The following is a 21,446-nucleotide window of genomic DNA, read 5'->3' on the forward strand; positions in this document are numbered from 1 at the left end:
CCACCCTGCATACGTCCAGACCCGCGCCAGCAGGGACCTGGAACTTTGAGAGAAAGAGGGGTACCTTGGAGTACTTAACCCCAAAGAAGATCGCAAGCTCCTAGAGAAAGTCCTGGATGTTGGTGCAGACAACCACACGTGCTTGGCTGACCAAATGAGTATTGCTCAACCCTAGGAGGGTGGGAAGGCACGATCCTCCACCCCCCGGAATCCCGAGTGAGAATTTGAGGCTCATTTTCCCACAGGAACATCGCCAGGCGAGGCAGCTGAGCTCCAAGCGGGACAAACACCATCTGTAGTCTGCACGGATCCCGAGAGGCAGAGACGAGTAGGGATGAAAAGAGGCTGGCTCTGGGTCTGGACCCTGCCTTGGGAGTTCATGCATCTATAAAACACAGGGAGCCACCCAAGTTCCGGTGGAGCCGCTAGCACAGCACCCATTCTGGTACAGCTAGGGCTCAGTGTATGGCACCATGTTTTCAGAAGACGAAGAATATTCTGTTCCAGGCTACCAGACAACAGAGTTCTGTCAAGCGCCCCACCACCTGTTCAAACACAGAGGACCTTCTGCATTCTAGATGGTAACCTCTGTGCCTTTCCATATTTTAAATAATAGTAAAAAAATATATCCAGGCTAGTTTAGTGAAAATAGACTAACTTATCCAAAATGTCAGATCGATTATGACCAATATTTATATAGTACTTTTTTTCCCTCCCAACAGGGTCTCGCTATGTAGCCCAGGATGTCCTAGAACTTCAGATCCCTCTGAGCAATGGGATTATAGGTGTACACTACCACACCCAGCCTTATATAATAACAATTTTCTTTCAAGAAACTTGAAAGTGTGTCTTGCGTGTTATGGTGCAATCCTAGGGGAATCATGGGTAGACTATTTCCAGACTCTTTATTGAGAAAGGCAATCAGAGTCCAGGCATCTCAGAGAGCCTCACTTTTCTCATAACTCTGTTATTCTCCTGAATGGGAGCAGGGGTTCTGAGAGACTCTTAGAGCTGCTTATCCTGACCCATCAGGTGAGGCTGAGCTCCAACATGCTGGATTGTTTTCCCATTCTGGAACACCACCACCAAGAAAGGAAATTTCCAGCTGGGTGGTGGTGGCGCCAGCCTTTAATCCCAGCACTCGGGAGGCAGGCGGATCTCTGTGAGTTCGAGGCCTTCCTGGGCTACAGAGTGAGTTCCAGGAAAGGCGCAAAGCTACACAGAGAAAGGGGTCTTGAGAAAAAAAAAAGAAAGAAAGAAAGAAAACTTCACATGATTAGCACACTCTACAAAGTCTTAAGACTACCAACCTGAGCAGTGATGAACATCAGGAAAAATGAAAGGAATCCCAAAATTCATTCGGAACAGAGGGAGGGAGGTGGAGATGGTCTAGAGAGACACTGAAAGAGACTGGCTTGGCCAAAACCACTAGAAGTTGAAACAGCTAAACAGTTACAGTCATCAGCAATGGTCACAAAAAGACAACATTGTCCCCATCCAGGTGTGCTGTGGGATGTCCTTCTGTCTTCTGTGAATATGTGTTGCTCCCATTGGCTAATAAGTAAAGCTGTTTTGACCTATGGCAAGGCAGCTTAGAGGCAGGTGGGAAATCCAAGCAGAGATACAGAGAAAAGAAGGGTGAAGTTGGAGGAGAATCAGCCTGCCATCCGCAGAGCAACAAGATGCCAGCAGACCAGGTAACGCCACAGCCACGTGGCAAAACATAGATTAATAGAAATGGGTTAATATAAGATGAAAGAGCTAGCTAGAAAGAAGCCTGCCATAGGCCATACAGTTAGTAATTAATATAAGCCTCTGAGTGATTATTTTATAAGTGTCTGTGGGACCTCAAGGCTGGGCAGGACATAGGAAAACTCCCAGCTACACAAGTGAATCTAGCTGAAGACACACACTGGTGCCTCCTATTTTTAGATAATATCATTTACTTTTTGAAAGTTCTGTACATGCGCACAATATGTACCACAATATGTATCATCCACCACCACCACCCTTCAACTTCTTCCCCATCTCCCTCCCAACTTCACGTCCTCGTCTGTATTGTTATTTCTGTAACAACTGAGTCCAGTGAGTATTGCCCGTATGCACACAGGTGGGGTATGAGCACATCAGTGGGATGAGAGCAACCTACCAGTGGCCACGTCACCAAAGGAGAATGACCCTCTCCTCCTCGGCTGCCATCAACTGCTAATAGCTCCTCCAATGGGAGTGGAGCTAGTGGGGGTGGGGGGGGCTGGAATTCCTCCATGTGGGAATTCTGACTGGCTTGACAATCCCAGAAGACATGGGGTATTAACTGGTGCCTCTCTCTGCTGACAAATGCCAGAACTCTGAGCTGTATACAGAGCTACCCTCTCTATGGCACCACCTTATCACATGGCATGTGCTTTCTGTAAATGGCATCCTCAGTGGAGGTCCTTGGGAGACCTCCCTTGAGTGACCTAAAAAGTTGAAGTCATTAAAAACATATGGAAGTTTCTCCATAATCCCAAATGTCCCCCTCAAAATAAAAACACCTTAAAGCAAGAGTCTTAGGAAATTCTTCAAGGCTTTTGTGAAAAACTGATCTCATCTAAGACCTGTGTTAAAGAGAAGTGTTATCCAAGGATACTTTAGAAGTCTGATAATTTGTCATTTTTGTTCTTAAAATTCTACTTTAGTCTCTTCCTGTAAGCGGCCCAAGGTGACCTGTGAAGAGGTCCACTACTCTCTTGACCCAGAAAATCCTACAAAAGTCATCCAAATCAAGAGGGTCAAATCATCGTGTTCTCTTTAAGAACACCCGTGAAACTGCCCAAGCCATCAAGGGTATGCATATCCGAAAAGCCCACCAAGCATCAGAAAGATCTCACTTTAAAGAAGCCATGTGTGCCTTTCCAGCGGTATAATGGTGGAGTCGGTAGATACGCCCAGGAAAAACAGTGGGCTACATACAGGGTCAGTAGCCAAAAAAGAGTGCTGAATTTTTGCTGCACATGCATAAAAATGCAGAGAGTAATGCTGACCTTACAGGTTTAGATGTAGGCTCTCTGGTCATTGAACATACCCAGGTGAACAAAGAACCTAAGATGCCCGACGAACTTACAGAGTTCATGGCCGGATTGGCCTGTACATGAGCTCCCCATGCCACATCGAGATGGTCCTCACTGAAAAGGGACAAATTGTTCCAAAGTCAGAAGAGGAGCTTGCGCAGAAGAAGAAGATAACCCAGAAGGAAACTAAAGAAACACTTGTGGCACAGGAATAAACTCAGCCTAAAATAACTGCAGATAAAAGTTAAAAAAAAAAAATTCACCTTCCCATCTCAAGTCTAGATGTCTAGAGCCTGGAAATCTGAGGCAGGAGCATCAGGAATTGAAAGCCAGCCTGTGCAACACAGCCAAGTTTGTATCATCTGGGGGCTACATGAGACTGTGATTCAACGACATTAAAATGCACAAAATAAAGTCAAAATAAATTTAAAAAAAAAAAAAAAAAAAAAAAAGAGTGCCAGGAAGATGGCTTAGTGGATTAATGCGCTTGCGCCAAACCTGCTTCCCGCCAAAGAGAATCAACTCCTTCAGGTTATCCTCCGATCTACACATGGGTGCCATGGCGCATGTACAAACATACACACAAAATTAATTAATTGACTCTAAATTGTAAATAAGAGAATAAGAAAAGGGGGCCATCCAGATGAGTCGCTAGGTAACAGGCACCTGCTGCCGAGACTGGAGTCCTGAGTTTGATCCTAGGGACCCCCACGCAATAGCAGAGAACTGACTCCCTGGATTGTCCCCCAACCTCCACGTGCTCGTCATGGCCTGCTCTCCATCCTATACCCCAACAGAAAGAAACCAACCCAACTTACGAAATAAAAGGTCCCTTACTAAACTTACATAGAAGGCAAGTGAGATCAGGAAATGATAGCCACTGTTCTAGTGAGTTTATCAAATTTATCTAGTTCATTTATCAAATGAAAATTAAATTGAGAGGCCTCTGCATGGCTGTCAGGATGGACAAAATCTAGCTGACACCATCCAATGCTGGCAAAAAATGGAGAGCCAAAATAGTCTCACTTGTTGCCGATGGTACCACATAGAAAGTCAGTTTCAGTATCTTGGGGGGGGGGGGTTCTATCCATGCTCTCACCATCATCCAGCAATCACAACCCTCTGATATTTCCCCAAACGAGATGAAAAATTAAATCACACGAAAACCTAAGCAAAATAGATAAACTACTCCAATTCATCCAAACAATGGAATATTATTTCAGGCTAAAAAAGCATGAGCCACCAGGGCATGAAAAGGTATGGGGGAGGAACCATATTATGTGAAATAAGCCAGTCTTAAAAAGCTACATAAGGCAGGATCCCAACTATGGGACGTCTCAGAAAAGACAACTATAGAGCCGGAATCGGGGGTTGCCAAGGGTTACGTGAAAGAAAGTAACGATGAGGGAGACAGCAATGGATTCTTAGGACAGGACAACTGCTCTGTTTGATACAGAGTGGTCGATGTCTGTCATTTTATACATTTGTCAAAACCTACAGTAAGCACCCCAAAAGTGATCCCTAATGCATAATATATTAATAATAGACTGCGGGAGATAATGACGTGTCTCTATCGGTTCACTAGTGGCAGTGAATGTCCCACTCAGTGATAAGTATTTTGATGGTGGGAAGGGCTGTAGGTAAGTGGGAACTAAGATACAAATGAGGGCTCTATTTTCTGCCCAACCTTGCTCTCCACAAAATGAATTTTAAAATGACAAATAGGGCCAGGCTGAGCAAGCCTGGTGACCTGAATTCAATACCCCAAATCCACGTAAAAGTTGAATGAGAAAACCAACTTCTGAAAGTTGTTCTCTGCCCCACACGGGCATGTATGCACATGCATTCACACACACACACACACACACACACACACACACACACACACACACACGGAATGGGGGTGAGACCAAATAAAAATTTAAAGAAAATAAATTAAATTAAATTAAATAATCTATTGCATCCCACATCCATGCATGATTACTCTTCTAGTCCATAATTTTGCTTTTCTATCCAACTATCTTCTCACACTGAAGCTGAATAAAAGCTGAGGGTTTAAACATGTATTTTTAAGGAATTCTTCAAATTTGGGTCATTTCGTAATTTCAGCACTATTTTCTAAGTCCGTGACCTTTATACAAGATATTGCAATACTTGGAGGCCACATCAAAAGTAACATGCAGCCAGACAGTGGTGGTGCACAACTTTAATCCCAGCACTCAGAAGGCAGAGAGGCAGGTGGATCTCTGTGAGTTTGAGGCCAGCCTGGGCTACAGAGGGAGTTCCAGGACAGGCGCAAAACTACACAGAGAAAACCTGTCTCAAAAAACAAAACAAAAAAGTAACATGTAAATGCTAAGAGAGAGCGGCTGCTACGTGCATGAGAAAATATTAAAGAGGCAGAGTCAGTGAGGCCACTCAATGGGCAAAGGTGCCTACTGCCAAACCTGAAGACCGAAGTTCAATTCCCAAAGACACACACATGGTATAAGGAGAGAACCAACTCCAGTAGGTTGACCTCTGACCTCCTGGTCTTAAAAACTAGGCCATTCCTTTCCTAAAAACACATCTAATAAAAGTATGTGTCATTGCAGAAACAGCTGGGCTGTTTCCAAACATCTGATGTGTTCCTCCAGAACCTTCCAGGACTGAGCCATCGTGATTCCATGCAACAGCCCCATGGGGGCACCTGTCCCTTCTTCATTACCTTGTTCTCTCTCGGTCTGAACTTCCCAATCTTGACAGGGAAGAGTTCTCTCTGCCATTGTCTGGCATGCTCTGGGCAAATGCTAGCTCTTCAGTCTGAATCTATTTGAGAAATGAGTAATGGGAACACTGTCTTAATTTCTTCCTATCTTTCTCCTCATCCTTTGCCTTCGACACATTTCATTCTAGGATGTGCAAATTACATGGGACCTCTGAGCTTCGATGTGCATCAGTCAGCTGGGTGCCTGCAAAAGTGAGGCCCCTCAGATCTACCTCCTTAGGGATTCTGATTGGTAGGCCTGGTGGCAGGGATCCAAAATCTGTATCTGGTGTGTGTGTGTGTGTGTGTGTGTGTGTGTGTGTGTGTGTGTGTGTGTGTGTATGTAGTATGTATGTATGTATCCCACAAGGGGTTCTGATCCAGGGAGTCTGGGTACCACACCTTCATAAACATAGCTTTGAAGCATATGGAGGCAGATGCTTTAAGCACCTCCCATATAATGGAACAATTAAGAGAGCTACCAGTACAGAAAGGAGCACAATCACCATTCACAGACGTATTTGCAGAGTAGCAAATGGTTCCTTTGGTCTCAGTAAGCACACATTACAAAATCTGCTTAACATGCATGGCTATGCCTGCTCAAATTCAACATCTTCCTGGAACTGAGAAAACTGGTCCATCCCACTGGGCTTTATACTATGCAGACTCATCCTTAGGCAGAAATGAGGGAAAGTGAGGGGTCTAATCCCTGAGGTCTGAGCCCAAAGGAACCTATTTCCTGATCTCCCTCCATCTACCACTAATGACCATAGGAGGAAGGCCAGATCTTGAGTGGTAGGAAGAGTCGAGTAGTCCCTGGTTACCAGGCTCTATGAATCCTGCAGAAGATCACTGAAAACCGATGGCTGGGCCCCGCCCACCACTCCTGATTCTAACATAGGTATATTAGGGCTGAGAAATTAATATTATTTCTTCTTCTTTCTTCTTCCTCCTCTTCCTCTTCCTCCTCCCCCTCCTCCTCCTCCTCTCCTCCTCCTTCTCCTCCTTCTTCTTCTTTGCAGGGCAGCAGATAGAAAAGAGATGTGGAAAGGGAACACAGGATCCTTTGCAAGCTAAACACAGTCACACCCTCCCTGCCCCCCAAGAATTGTGAATCTCCACCACTGTTGATGGTGATATTTAATTTTTTTTGTTTTGTCTATTGCTGTTGTTGTTAATGTTTATGGGGGTGGGGGTTTGCATGTGGATATAGTGCCCATGGAAGCCAGAAGGCATTAGATTCCCCTAGAACTGGAGTTACAGGCAGTTAGTTGTGATCTATCCAGCTTGGGTGTTGGGAACCAAATTCAGGTCAGGTCCTCTGCAAGAGCAGGACACATTCTTGACCTTTGAGCCATCTCTCCAACCTCTGTTACTTACTTACTTTGAGACTAAATCTTACTGCATCCCCCCAAGCTAGCCAGAAACACACTATCTAGCCAGACTGTTCTCCAACTGGCAATCCTCCGAGCACCATGCAAGGTAAGAGAATTCACAGCTCTACAAACTCCTCAGCCCAGCTGCTGCCTCTGGCCCAAGATCTACACTCAGAATGGCAAGGCTAACGGCTCACGGCCCGCATTCAGGCAAACTGTATTAAAGAAAGGAATGAAGAAAATGTTACCATGCAAAGAGCCTCTAACCCTGAAAACGACTGCACGGGACAGCCTGCTCCAACTCACATTCTCTGGTAAGAAAAAGGACTGTTTAATGACATAATCCCAGTATCCGTTGATTTAAATGAATTTCATCTGGTTTTCCACTCAGAAACAAATGCGACTCGCAGTGCTTATTAACCACGGACCCTCACTGAGGGTCTATTGTACGCCCAGTGCTGCGGGGCAGCCCAACTTCCTAATGGATAAAGAAGTCAGGCCAAACACAGTGACGGCCTGTAATTTACTTATCGTCTGCATTATTTCACTTCCAATTACTATGAAATCGTGGACTAACTTAACCTTTCCACTGTCACAAGAAGGAGGGAAGCAGGGGTCCCCTGAGGGAAGGACTGTCTTTGCATTTCACTTTGAGAATAAAGCAAATCGCCAGGGGTGGTGGGGGATTAAGTGAAGAGGTAGAAATGTTTGCTTCTTTTCAAACTGGAGGTGTCCCAGAATCAGGAAGCTCACTGTGTAACACAAAGACTGAACAGAAGTTCTTCAGTCTTTGAAAACCTATGGACACTGGGTGGCTCTTATGTATCTTATTTTTTCAAGACAAATATTACTGAGACAATGTAGAAAGGAATATTCACAGAATCTACATAGAAGACTTATCAATGGCACCGTAATCTCTATGTATTGCTCTGGTTACCGGGTAGTCATGGATCTCACTTTATTCGCTCTTTACCACAAAATAAAGCTCAAGGCAGTTTGCAGAAGGACCTACAAATATATTCCAGAACTGTTAGCTCACTGTTACCAGTACTACATTTTCTTGAGTTTTGGGGCTCATCAAAGCCAAATGATTTATCACTGATGTTTAAAAATTTGACTTAAAAGAAAAAAACTACCATGTGACAATCCCTGCTAATTTGACTTAAAATAAAATAAAATAAAATAAATTTGAATTATCTTGTTGTGTATTGCAGTAACTCTCTCTGACAATCCCTCAACAGCCCAGGCTGCTCCACTCCAGCATCCTGTCATTATCATTGTCCTGGCCTAAAACGTTCCTCTCCAAGACCTTGTCTTAGCCTACAAGTATAATGAGTCACTACCCTAGAGAGCCCTCCCCTAACTGCCCCACCCCCTTCCCTCTAGACTATTACCCATCTGGGTTCCGTCAGCTACATGGGCCTGGTAAAGTGCACCCGATGAAGCCATGCGTTCACTCACTCATTCCACAGAAACTTACATTTACAGGTACGGAGGCGGGTGGCTGTGGGAAGGCATCTACCCACCCTGAGGCTCATACTCAAGGACGGAGGCCGGACACACAAGGGGTTGCGACACAGCATCAAATGTGTGGAGAGAGGAAAAGTGTGTGTGGTTGACACTCCTAACAGGGACTTGGATGAGGTTTGGGAAGGGGGTTTCTGCCCTGTGGAACGTTGGGAAGATGTCTAAGGATTCACTTCATCAGCAGAGACCAAAGTCTCCCCATTGTTGCGTCCCCGGAGCCAATGACTGGGCAAGGTGACGCCGTGTGCGGCAGTCCATTTCAAAGGCTTCTGAAACACACTTCTGAAGATGTGGATTTCAACTATCCATTTGCCGCAGTGTATAAATAACACAAGTGTGGCACACAGACAAAAGGACGGAGATACCATTTTTTACTAAAAACAACACGTGGAAATTCATGAAGAACTGGAAGCCATCTTGGAACTGCTGGGCCATATTACAAGAAATACAGCATTCCTGTGTCTACAAAGGCTTAACAATTGTTCCGTTTTTCCCTATTCCTTTTTAAAGTCAAACTTTCCTCTGGTGTCTCTACCTCTTCTGCCTTACGCAAGAGGATTCCCTCTTGAGTCATTTCCAAAGTCCTCTGAAGTTTGCTCTCCGGCCTCTTGCTTCTCGTTTGTCAACAGCACGGAACCACGGGGCTGCAGGAGAGTTGACCTCACCTACTTCGGATGACAACACCTCCCTGTACGCCATCACCCCACGCACCGGCCAAAACGCATCTTTTATCTGGCCCAGCAGAACCGAGAGCGTATACTTAAAAACCAACCCATCCATCTTCTCATTTACAAAACACAACATTTCACAAACTGTTTACCGATAGCCCTGCCAACAATATTACTCAAACGCAGTGGAGGGAAAAAAGCCACAGGGAATAGTATAGTTGGCCAAGAGCAGTATTTGGGGATCTAAAATTACAGGGGAAAATCATACCACATTCATTTTACTTAGTCCCAAATCTCTATCAGATGATGTTGAGCAGAAAGATTCTAAAATTGGCAGGGAGAAAGGAAAAGTCATCTTAAAGGCTGGGCTATGCCAGGATGGCCTTACAAAGAGAAAGGGGCGGGGGGGGGGGTAACTGAATAAGGTGTGTGCCCTTGAATCGCCGGCCGGCATTAGCAGCAGCGTCTGGTGGGCCAGGATAAGCACGCACAGAAAAGCAAAGAAAATGGAGGTGACCGTCAAAAAGATGCGAATCAACCCAGAGAGGAGAAAGCCGGATGCCACCAGGGTGCTCCGGGGACTGTATTTCTAACCCACCAAGTCACACTCGCCAGTCAATGTAATTCTATGCAACTCCATTAGCACTGGCACTGTGGCAACCCAAGGGGCCTGAGCACATAAAAAAAGTAACCGAGCAAACCACACTTGCCGCACTGATCAAGCAATGGAGCAACAGACATGCCCAGCCAAATGCAGAGCCAAGCAAAGGAAAAATCCCAAAGGGTGAGCGAGCAGTGGGATTTTTTTTTTTTCTTCACCAAAAACCTAAGTAGTGTGTGAGCTCCAGGAAGAAACCAGAAGGGGGCAGTCCTGAGCAAACCAGAGCCGCTGAGAGCCATTGACATCAAATCGGTTAAGCAGGGGCCCAGTCTCCTCGAGCTTTTCATGCATTAGCTCACACACCGCAGCCGGCCTCAGAATGATAGTCAGACTATTCTATCTATTTGGCCGAACAGAGTTAACCTGCCTTGCTCAGATTCCCAGAGGTTTATCCGAGTCACGCAGTGGGGAAGCAAAAAGATCAAGATTCGAGCCCTGAACTCCAATTCCAAAGACAGAACTGAGGCCCAGAGCCTCTCATTCAGGCAGATCCAATGAAGGCAAGCTAAGAGGAAGAGAAAGAACCCGGCCAGCACCGTGAGGCTGGGAAGGGAGAGAAATAGCCACATGGTCTGTACACGCTCCCAGTATATGGAATGTTAGCTACCTGAAGGGCTCCGTCCATAATAAATAGTACAGCAAATTTACAGGCAAAGGAAAACACATGATCTCAAATATGGCCCCTCTGTATTTTTCCACAAGTTCCCCAACGATAACCAGTTGGTGTGACACCAACAAATTATGTTTTATTCTCTCTGAACTAAAAGAGCAGGAGTTATTATTAGTAAAACATGCACTAGAGAAAAATAAGACCATAGCCTCTCCCTCCCCTATAAATCATTCCGGTTAATCGCCCCATCAGGGGGCTTTTAGAAGCTAACACTAACGGACAGCCGGTAGATATATTACTTCCTGGCTTTGTGTGTTTAAACTGTTTTATAATTCAAAATAGAAAGTTTGGGGCTGGAGAGATGGCTCAGCAGTTAAGAGCGAGTGCCTGCCTACTTACTACTCTTGCCAAAGACCCAGGTCCAGAACTCAGCAGACATGGAGCATCACACAACCACCTGTAACTCCAGTTCCAAGGTATCTGATGCCCTCTTCTGACCTTCACAGACTCCTGCATTCAAGATGTACACATAAACTCATGAAGGCATACACGCACACACATAAAATCGTTAATAAACAAATAAATCAATGTTTTCTTAAAAATTGGGTGTTTAATCGAAAATGCACATGCATACATACCCTCCTAAGAGTTAAAGTGCTTAAAACTTAAAAATGAAATAATGTGAAAAATCTTTGGGGCCAATGGAATAGCTAGGTTGGTAAAGGCATGTTCCAAAAAGTCTGACAGCCTGAGTTTAATCTCCAGAACCCACATGGTGAAAGAGAGAGCCAAGTTGACCTCTGACCTACACACACACACACACACACACACACTCAAAGAGACAGAGAGACAGACAGACAGAGACCAAGAGTGAGACAAATACAAAAATTTTAAAAAGCTTTTAATCATCTAGACACTATTAAAAATGTTTCCAAACTTCAAAATATTGCAAAACCATACACATTCAGCAAAGACGGAACTAAATATATTTTTTAAAGATGGAAAAGAGTGCACACAACTATGCTTAAAACTGAGCCAATCCAAGTGTAGAGGGTTTTTTTCTCTCTCTAATTTGTTAAGTGTGGCCCCTGGCCTTTCATCGCCCACACCCAGTGTCAAACCAACCTCTGGGATTAGCTCCCTCCTGGATCATCGTCTCCAAGTGTGAACTATGTCACACTTCAGGGCACTTATTGGCACTCCCACATCTCTGACTTTATAACAATAGCTCCCGCAGAGAACTTTCTAGATAATCATGTTTGAGAATCACTCATCTAGACCTCTGTAAAACAGGGCCAGAGAAAAATGGCCAGAGGCGTAAACAAATCACCTACAACGATCGCCTTGTCTCTTGTAACACTCCTGGGAGCTGTGGGAAAAGGAGCCAAGCTAAATCTATAGTCAAGGGCTGCTTGGCAAGAGAGCGATGAAGTCCTCAAACACTGTAAGGAAACCTCCAAATGCCCAGCGGGGGACCCACCTCTGAGTAGCTCTCATCTCCTGCCCCTGTGTGCATGGGCACTCATGAGCTTAAATTGTGGTCCTCTCCCCCAACCCAAAAAGAGAGCAATTGACACCCTGACTCCTGGTACCTCAGACTGTGAGTTGATTTGAAGAGAGGATCTTCGCTGGGAGTAGTCCCGATTCTGAGTGGGACTCTTATAGGAAGTGGGAATTTGGACACAATAAAAGTCATAAACAGAACGAGGCCGTGTGTGAACAACACAAGGAGAAATCGTGACATGCAGTGAGAGGTCCTTCAAAGGAACCAGCCCTGGAAGCCCTTGGTTTGCAGCTTCGGGCCACCCAAAGTGTGAGACGATAAGTTTCTGTGGCTTTCAGGCATCTAGTTTGGGGTGTATGGTTTTGTTACAGTGGAGCATTGCTAACGTCGTTTGGAAAACCAGGGAGCCAATTTAGGTAGTAAAGCGCTGATTGCCATGGCAACAAGGTAACAGATCATGCCTGCTGCCTCAATAAACCCCACAGTTTCTTTAATAAATAAAATTTATAATATCTATAAATGAGAAAAGTATAAACTACATAATAAAATTTATGAAATAAAAATAATAAATAAATTCACAGAATGTGACGATTTAAAAAAAAAATTTTAAAAAAAGCCCTGTGACATCTGAGGTCTCACAAAAACTTAGCTTCACCATGCCTGCTCCTTGTATGACCCGATAGGGTCAAGGGTTAAGAGGGGTTGACACAGCCCTCAAGCCCGCCGTGACCCTGGCTCCTTCCTTGCTAGAACTTGGAAGGAAATGTGCATTTTAAGAAAATGTCATCCGTATACCGGAATGAATTTGAGTGTGTCTGGAAGAGTCTCAACAACGGATGAAAAGTCAGCAATAGCCAAGCCCCTATGACTGCCAAAGGTCTTGTCGCAGAACTAGGACGCTTCAGTCTTGTAGATGTGACCAGGAGCGGGTGCTGCGTGCGGACCGGCCGGGGCTGGAGGAGTGCTTCCCTCCGAAGGCTTAAGCACTGCCACCCCACAGAATTTATGGTTCCTAAATGTTTGTTTTAACTAGTGTTGAGAACACATATTTGACCCGGTGTGAACTTGACCCCGGGGTCCCTCTCCCTTCCCGTCAGTGTCTGCGCCACAGGACGAGATTTTCCAGTCGAGCCTCCCACCCCAGCTCCCAGGACTGGGGTCAGCACTGAGGACACGGATGGAACAGCCCTCCCAGCAGCTGCTACGGTAAACTTTGCGGCAGATGGATCGGCAAAGCAGCTGTCAATGGCCATGGCAGGCCTATGAAAAATGTGTGATCGTCATGGGCCCCTCTCTCACGCCGGGCTGGTGAGCTGAGCCAAAGGGGGACAGGAGACAGCCTGAGGGTGTCCTCCCAGTCACCTACCCTCCACAAGCTGCACCCTCCTGAATGATGCTATGTACGGCAGCCTCTCTTAACCCCGTGGGTACAAATATCAGGATCTCCTCTGCGTGGAACTTAGTGAGCATTTCTAGGGTTGGTTTTCAGGGTTTTTTGGTGTTCCCCCCACACCACACAGCAGTATGGGCTGAACGCCAATGGAAAAGCAATGGAATATCGATTTTCTGTTCCTTCCTAAGGAGAGAACAAGTCATTTGATGTGCCATGAGTTCCATGAGTAAAACCAGACTCCGCACTCCCTACAGCTGGCTGCATTTCTCCCCTATTCATAGAACCTGGCACATGGTAAAAACTAAACAGATATCCGCTAAATAAATAAAAGAACCGTGCATGCGTTCACAAAGGGCCTGCACCGTGCCAGGCACCCGCTCCCAGTCCTGTCTGCCGTAGTTTCTCTTCTGCCTCACCCTGCCAGTCCGGCTTCGCTCTCCTTCACCTTTTTTCTTTTGTGTTTTCTGTTCCCACATGCAGTCCCCTCATTAGCTCTGCACCCGCTGGCAACGTTTGTCCCTCAGCCACATTAACTCTGGAAAAACATGAAGGGACCAAAAAAAGATGGAAAGAGACAATGATGGGGTAGTTTACACAAAGGGAAGAAGTGGAAAAATGAGAAGGGGGAGATGGCACACATCCGGGGCTTAATGTTTTCACTCCGAGGACAGTCCCCTAAGCCCCGAAACCCTGCTTTGAATGTTGTCTTTGGAGAGAAAACACATGCTATATCATCTCTTGATCACTACTAACAGTCCCCAATATTAAAAGCTCGAAAGCCATATCCCATGCTGTGATTACAACTCCCAGAAACACCAACACAGACAGACAGACAGACTGTGTCTGAGTCTGTGTCTGTGTGTGTGTGTGTGTGTGTGTGTGGAAAAGCAGCATTAATGTGCAGTTTGGCATCTCCGCACAGGGACTGGGGTGGCTGGAGCGCCAGGACCACCGTGGTGCCTGCACAGAGGCATTCTTTGCCCCGTGTGGGTCTGCTGCCTGCGTGTTTCTCATCTCTGGTTTGCAATTTAAGGTTCACTAAATCTTCCGTCTGTCTCCAGAAGCATTTGCCCATGGAACATTTAAATTAAGTTCCAATCAACTCAAAGCAATCCAAACTGGCCCAAAGGAATGCATTATTTTCTTCATGGGATTAATCAAACAATGGAGACCACAAACACATCCAATCGCCTGTGTAGAGATTCTTTTGGAGCAGTTGACATAACGTATGCAAACCCTTTAGATTATCCTTAAAATGTGATAACTATTAAATACCGTGGGTTATACATTGTTATCTACCCATACACTTTGCGATGTTGACACATCACTGGTTTTGTATCCCTGTATAATGGATTACATTCAAGCACAGTTGTCCATACTGAGAGAAAGGGAACCACACATCAATTTATTTTGTCATCTGAATATCATTGCTACTTAGTGAAGTAGTTAAACTGATGAGAACTGGTGACGGGGTGCTTTCTATCAATCCCCATCCATTTTACAAATACTTTAAAGTACTGTCCCCCAAGCAGCAGGCTTTAACACAAAGAGAACTAGAGACATGTATTTAATGTTTCATAGGTGTGTGTGTGTGTGTGTGTGTGTGTGTGTGTGTGTGTGTACAAGTTCACAGGTGTGTGGACTTGGGTAAGTGTGAGTTTGCACGCGTGTGTGAGTGCATGTAGAAGCCAGAGGTAGATGTCTTCCTCAATTGTTTCCCACTTTTTTTTGTTTGTTGAGATAGTGACTTTCCTGAACCCAGAGCTTACCAATTTGTCTAGATAGGCAAGCCAACAAAGCCCAAACATCTATCTGTCGCCACCTCCCCAGAGCTGGGTACAGGCTCCTAGCACCATGCCCAGCTTGAAGTGCCAAAGATGGGCACCTAGTTCCTCACGCATGCATCACGAACCCTTTACTGACTGAGTTATCTCCCTGTGCTCCATATTTAGTCTCCTTTAAAGTCTTTTCAAAATAAATCATTCAAAGGTACAAAACAACCCAATAACTGTAAAGGAAAACAGATTGGGCATTTCAAGCCCGAAATCCCAAATCTGAAACTTTCTAGTACCAACCAGACACCACAAGTGGAAAATTCCATACCTGACTTCATGGAAACGATTCAATCAAAATGCAAGCACACTAAAAAATAGTGTGTAAATATATTACCTTCCGGTTATATACAAAGGATGTATACAAATGAACTTCTTGTGTGAATGTGGGTCCCATCCTCAACATATCTCATTATATATAAACACGTAATCAAATAAAATCAAAGTCCCAAACACTTGTTTGGCCCAAAACATAATGGATACACACTGTAGTAGAAAAAAAAAATCATCCACATTACTTAAAAAAGAAATAATGCATACACAAGGAAAGAAGAAAGTCGTGTAATTTATAGATGAGAGTTTACTTGACTTGATCCAAAACTAAACTCTAATAGTCTCTGGTTTCAGAGTGGCTTTTCACCTTGACACCTTCAGCAATCCAAGAGGGGGAGCCTGGCTTCAGTTTAGTCATTTCTGTAGAAGAAAGTGTAGCACCAGAGAGGCCAGGTGAATTCCTCAAAGCCACACAGCTGGTGGAGGGTTCAGCATGTGAACATGGGTCTTCGAAACCCAAGGCCTTTCTGACATCATGCTGCTAATCCGTGGATACAAGCGGACAGTAGCAATGTTAACTCTGGTAGGCCTGTCTAAAGACAATGGTTCCTTCATCTTTCAGGACACACCTGAAATAAGCCTCCCATTAAAAAACACCCATCTCTGGACTCAAGAGATGACTCAGTAGTTAAGAGCACTTGATGCTCTTCCAGAGGACCCGGGTTCACCCACATTGGGCTACTTACAACTAACTACCTTGTGACCCAAGGAGATCTGACACCCTCTCCTGGATTCCATGGGCATTGAACTTCATATACGTGTGTGTGTGTGTGTGTGTGTGTGTGTGTGTGTACACATATATATTGCTATAAAATAAAAATAAGCACATAAATAAAAAATAGCTTTAAAAAAAGCACTCATCTCATAAATGCTATGCTTTGAATGGTGTACTCAGCTGCCCAGGCTCTGTTGTGATGTGAGTTTCTAGCACTGGTCAGAAAAGCACCAGAAAGGAAACTCGTGCTGAACTGTCTAGATTCAGTGTTATCTACAGCTTCCTCCTCAAAGCCAGAGGTATATGTCCCAGGTATCAGGAGATGAGCACCATACAGGCACTTCCTCAGCTCCAACCACAACGATGCAGCCCTAACTCAACCAACAAGTGGCCAGTGACCCCTCTTTCTGGACCTGCAGGGAGCAAAGCCAGCCACACACAGGCAGACACATGTTCTTGCCTCCCTGGCCTGGAGAAGCAGGAAATCATGACTCACCTGTTCACTATCCAGAGAGTCCCTTTCTAGGACTTCTTGGGTACCCTGGGCCCCCAGAAAGGGGCAATCTCTGGGGCTGTCTCCTTTTCAGAAAAGGCACTCTGCCACTTGCCAAAAAAAAAAAAAAAAATCTTAGTGAAACCTCAGAGCACGCTCTGGCAGGTTTGTATGTGTGTGGGGTTAGTGCTTGTGTGAGAGGACATGTGCACCAGTACATGTGCATGTGTGTGCTATGCACACAGAGACCACAGGTCAATCTTGAATGTCATTCTTCAGAAGCCCTCCACCTTATTTTTTGAGACAGGGTCTCTCATTGGCCTGGAACTCACCAATTAGGCCAGGCTGTGTAGCCACCGAGCTCCAGGGATTTACTGTCTTTGTCTCCTGGCTTTTTTAGGCAGGTTCTAGGGATCAAACTCGGGTCCTTTGCATGCATGGCAAATACTTCATCAAGTAAGCCATCTCCCCAGCTCCTGCCTTGTGTGTAGCTGGCTTCACACAACAATACCTCATTGCCTTGGTGCTGTCACAGAAGGTTACCCACCATGTTACAGGCCAAACCTGTCATAGCAGCTTTGAGGCAGATGCAGTTACCAGGAGAAGCAATCCTAACACAGGGTAACATTGCTGCCACATCTGTCAATTCTGTCAGGTGTAATCTAAAAGGTTAAGAACAGAAAAACGGAACCAAGCAGTGGTGGCGCACACCTTTAATCCCAGCACTCGGGAGGCAGAGCAGGCAGATCTCTGAGTTCGAGGCCAGCCTGGTCTACATACATACATATATATGAATTAACTTACAATGCCTACAGACCAAAGCATTTCTGATCTAGCAGCTGGAGTTCGACCCTCAGGAGGTCTGTTAAGTCAGTCATTGCTCTTTGATCAAATCCTAAGACACCGACATGGGTCCTGTTGATCCACTTAAAATCCCTCTGTTTACCTCATGAACTAAAGGCATTTTTTTTTTTAAACAGATAAGGTCACCAGAGTGATGGCATCAAGTCTTGACTCACCCACCAGTATTATAAAAACCCAAACTAATGCACAGGGCACATTGCTGGGCTTTATTCATAAAGCATATGTCACTAGCAGCTGAAATTTGGGGCCACTCCAGTTCACACAATAATAGCTCAAACTCTACAAAGAGAACATCTAGAACTGCTTACTTTGGGGCTAGTGGGTAAGAGTACTGGCTGCTCTTCCAGAGGGCCTTCGTTCAGGTCCCAGCACCAACATGATGGTTAACAACCATCTGTAACTCTAGCTCTGGGGCATCTGACAGACTCTTCTGGCCTCCCTACATGTACTAGGCACATACCTAGTACACAGACATATGTGCAGGTAAAACACTCACACACACAAAATTTAAAAAAATAATAATAATAAAAATGTTAATGCTTGCTTGTTCTGGAATGGAGGTGTTTTTTTTGTTTTTTTTTTTTTTTTTTTTTTTTTTTTTGTTTTTTAATTCTCAGCTAACTTGTCAAGGGGGCCTTGATATACATTTAGCTTCATCTTTAACTTCACTATGTTCGTCAGGAATATTCTTCGGTGTTCTCATATCTATATGTATTATTAATAAAACAATACCATTAAGCATGTATATTAACTGGGAGAAACCCCAAGTGCAGGAAGATTCTGGAAAAGAACTGGACCCCACCCCCACCCCCACCCCCAATGATGGAGGATGTGGGCGGCTATTCTCATAAAGCTTTATACACTTATAATGTTGTGCCTGGTTAGATCAGGTCTGTAATTCTAGAAACCGGGGAGAGGGGGCTGTGTGTATTGATGCACGGTGTATTAATAGCTCATTGGTAGAGAGCTTGCTCAGCACCTGGGTAGCCTTAAACTTCATCGCCAGTACTGCAACTCTCCCAGACTTATTCCAGGAAAGGATCTCTCTTTTCCATCCCTCTTCTCCCACCATGGTAAAGGATGCTTCTTAATTGTTGGCGCCACCTTTAAAATAATCGTATTGGTTCTGGCACACAGTCTACCCTCAAATGGGATTTTTTTTCCCCCTAGCACCTGACTCAAAAGAGACAGTGATGGACACGTGGGTTGAGTGCCGAGGAACCTTGGCTCACATAACGCTGGTGGACCCGCATAACCCAGTCCTTCCTGGGGGTTATGCAGGCTGCAGGTGGACTGTGTTTCAGATTTCGAATCCCCCGGGGGCAGCGCCTTCCTCTTCAAGAGGCCCCCTGTAGAACCTCCCCCACCCCACCCTGACACACACACACACACACACACACACACACACACACACACACACACACACACACACACACACCTGACCCATTGTGCAAGGCTGCTGTGAGTACCGTGACTTACGTTTGGTGCATCTCTGAGAGCCGGGAGCCTTGCTCCAGCCGTGGCAGCACTGTCCTCCACAGACATTGATCCTGCAACAAAACCAGACCCCTGAGTCCAACGACGCTCACTTCCCAAGAACTCCCGCTTTCAGAGCGTTCCTGAAAAGCCAGTCTCTTGCTTCCACATTCCTCTGGATTAGAGAGTGCTCTAAGTACTCAGGATGCCCAACCCAAAGTTGCCCAAGTGAAAGGATAAGGGGACCATTCACCTGCGAAGGATGGAGGAGCCAAAGGGCGGAGAATAAAAATCCAAACTATGGTTGTCTTAACCCCCAAATTAAAACAGAGTCAAATGTAGTCTGTATATTCTCTGGGCCCACCCACTTTGCTTCAGAGAGAAGCATCCTCTCCTCCCACCACCACCCCCAACACACACACACACACACACACACACACACACACACACACATACACACACAAAGTGAGATCACCCCTAGGGGATCCAGCCTTGTGGGGGGGTGGGGCGGGGGGAGCCAAATGTCCAAATTAAGACGCCCCCACCCCAACTTGTGATTAATGGGGAGAAAGCAGTGCCGTGGGGATACTTACTAGCACCGAATAACAAACCTTCCAAGCCCCACTGCTCTCCGAACCCCAACCCCTACCACAGTAGGACAGCCGACCCCCACAGGTGCCAGGAAACCCAGGTCTACAATTTCCAGGATGCCCAAGGAGAGCTGGGTCTTTAAGGCCAACTTTCACTCACAATCCCTTTTTCATTAGGTAAACCAAAATAAAAAAAAAAAACCGTGTTGCAAGAAGTTTAATTGATGCCTTGGGATTAAGCTCTAGTGACTTCATGTTTACGCCCATGGTCTAGGAGCAGAAGGGTTTGCGCACAGGAGGTTACGCCCCGGGGAAGAAATAAATGCCTTTTGTGTTTCCCTCGCAGCTCCGTAACAATGCACTCGGAGTTAAATGCCAGTAAAAGTGAGCGGGCTTCCCCCTGCGCTCGCCCCTTCCCGCAGCGCCCCCGGTGGGGAAGAGACGGTCCCCCGAGCCCCGGCGGGTCCCCCCGCGCGGGAGGCGGGCAGAGCGTGGGCTTACCCTTGCAGCTGCTGCTTCTGCTGAACCTGCAGCCTGGAGCCCCCGGCGCTCTGGGTGTCCTGGGGCACTTTGGAGCGCACGACTTGCCTGCCATGTTTGGCGAAGCGGGTGACCGCGGGCTGAGCACCGGCCTTAGCGTGGAGCTGCCGGCCGGGCGCCCCAGGACGCGCGGGCTCGGGTGGCAGCGGTGATCGCAGCCCCGGCAGGGCCGCGCCGCCAGGCTGGCTGGTGCGCCGGGTCCGCTCGGCTGGGGGCCCGGCCAAGGAGCGGCTGGAGGTGGCCGATGAGCTGCGGCTGTACCTGGCGTCCAGCGCGACGTTGAAGGTCCGTGGGGGCCCAGCCAGAGGCAAGGCTCCGGCCGCCAGCCCCGGGCCCGGGCGCACCACGTACGTGATCCTCCGCACCCGGCCGTGCGCAGACCACGCTAGCAGCCCTGCCCAGAGCAGGAGTCCCCACCTGAGCCAGGCTCCCGCCATCGCGGCCAGTCTCCGGCCGCGCGGCTCGCCCTGCCCCGGCGCGCTCGCTCCGTATCCCCGGAGGACTCCGCGGAGAGCCGGGACGCGGCGGGGTGGAGGCCCACTGGGTGGCCGCAGGGGAGGGAGCCTTGCGGGCGGCTGAGCGGCAGCGGACCCCAGCCGGGAGCGGTGGCGAGCAGGGGGCGGGAGTTGGGGTGGGGAGTAGGGGAGGGGCGCGGGCTGCGCAAGGTGAGGGTCCCCTGGCTCAGCTGGGGTGTCGCGGGGTGCAGCTGGGGTACCACGGGCGCCGACCCGCGAGGGTGGGAGAGGACGACCGTGAGCGCTGGACGCTCGGAGGCAGCCCCGGCTGCAAAGTCTTTTAAAAGTTTCTTCTCCCCGGTGGAGCCGTGTGTCAGATCTGAACAGCCAATCTGCGACAGACGTGACGTCAGGCAGCAAATCCTAATTGGGGAAAGCTTGAGATGAGCCGGGAGAACGGGCCACCACCCTCCGCATCCAGAGACTGGGGCTGTGGGTCGGGTGGACGGAGGTCCCTGCTCCCCGAGTCCTCGGGCCCCAGTCCCAGGAGAAGACAAAGGGCTCAGAACGGTACCGGAACAGCCTTTTCCTTCTAGCAGCCCTGTAGATTCAG

The 21,446-nt window shown here is 46.9% G+C and overlaps 1 protein-coding gene and 1 pseudogene across 1 annotated transcript in view; one reads left to right on the forward strand and one right to left on the reverse strand.

Annotated features, from left to right (window-relative positions):
- Ltbp1 (latent transforming growth factor beta binding protein 1) overlaps nt 1-21,172 on the reverse strand; it is a 403,424-nt gene extending 382,252 nt beyond the window's left edge. Inside the window, 2 exon segments of the mRNA XM_028873448.2 lie at nt 19,252-19,322; nt 20,340-21,172. Of these exon segments, the coding sequence (XP_028729281.1) occupies nt 19,252-19,322; nt 20,340-20,815 (547 nt within the window). The 5' untranslated portion in view covers nt 20,816-21,172.
- LOC114695937 lies at nt 2,814-3,377 on the forward strand (annotated as a pseudogene).
- Nucleotides 21,173-21,446: the final 274 nt, after the last annotated feature.

This window comes from Peromyscus leucopus, chromosome 22, assembly GCF_004664715.2.
Source record: "Peromyscus leucopus breed LL Stock chromosome 22, UCI_PerLeu_2.1, whole genome shotgun sequence".
Lineage (NCBI taxonomy): Eukaryota > Metazoa > Chordata > Mammalia > Rodentia > Cricetidae > Peromyscus > Peromyscus leucopus.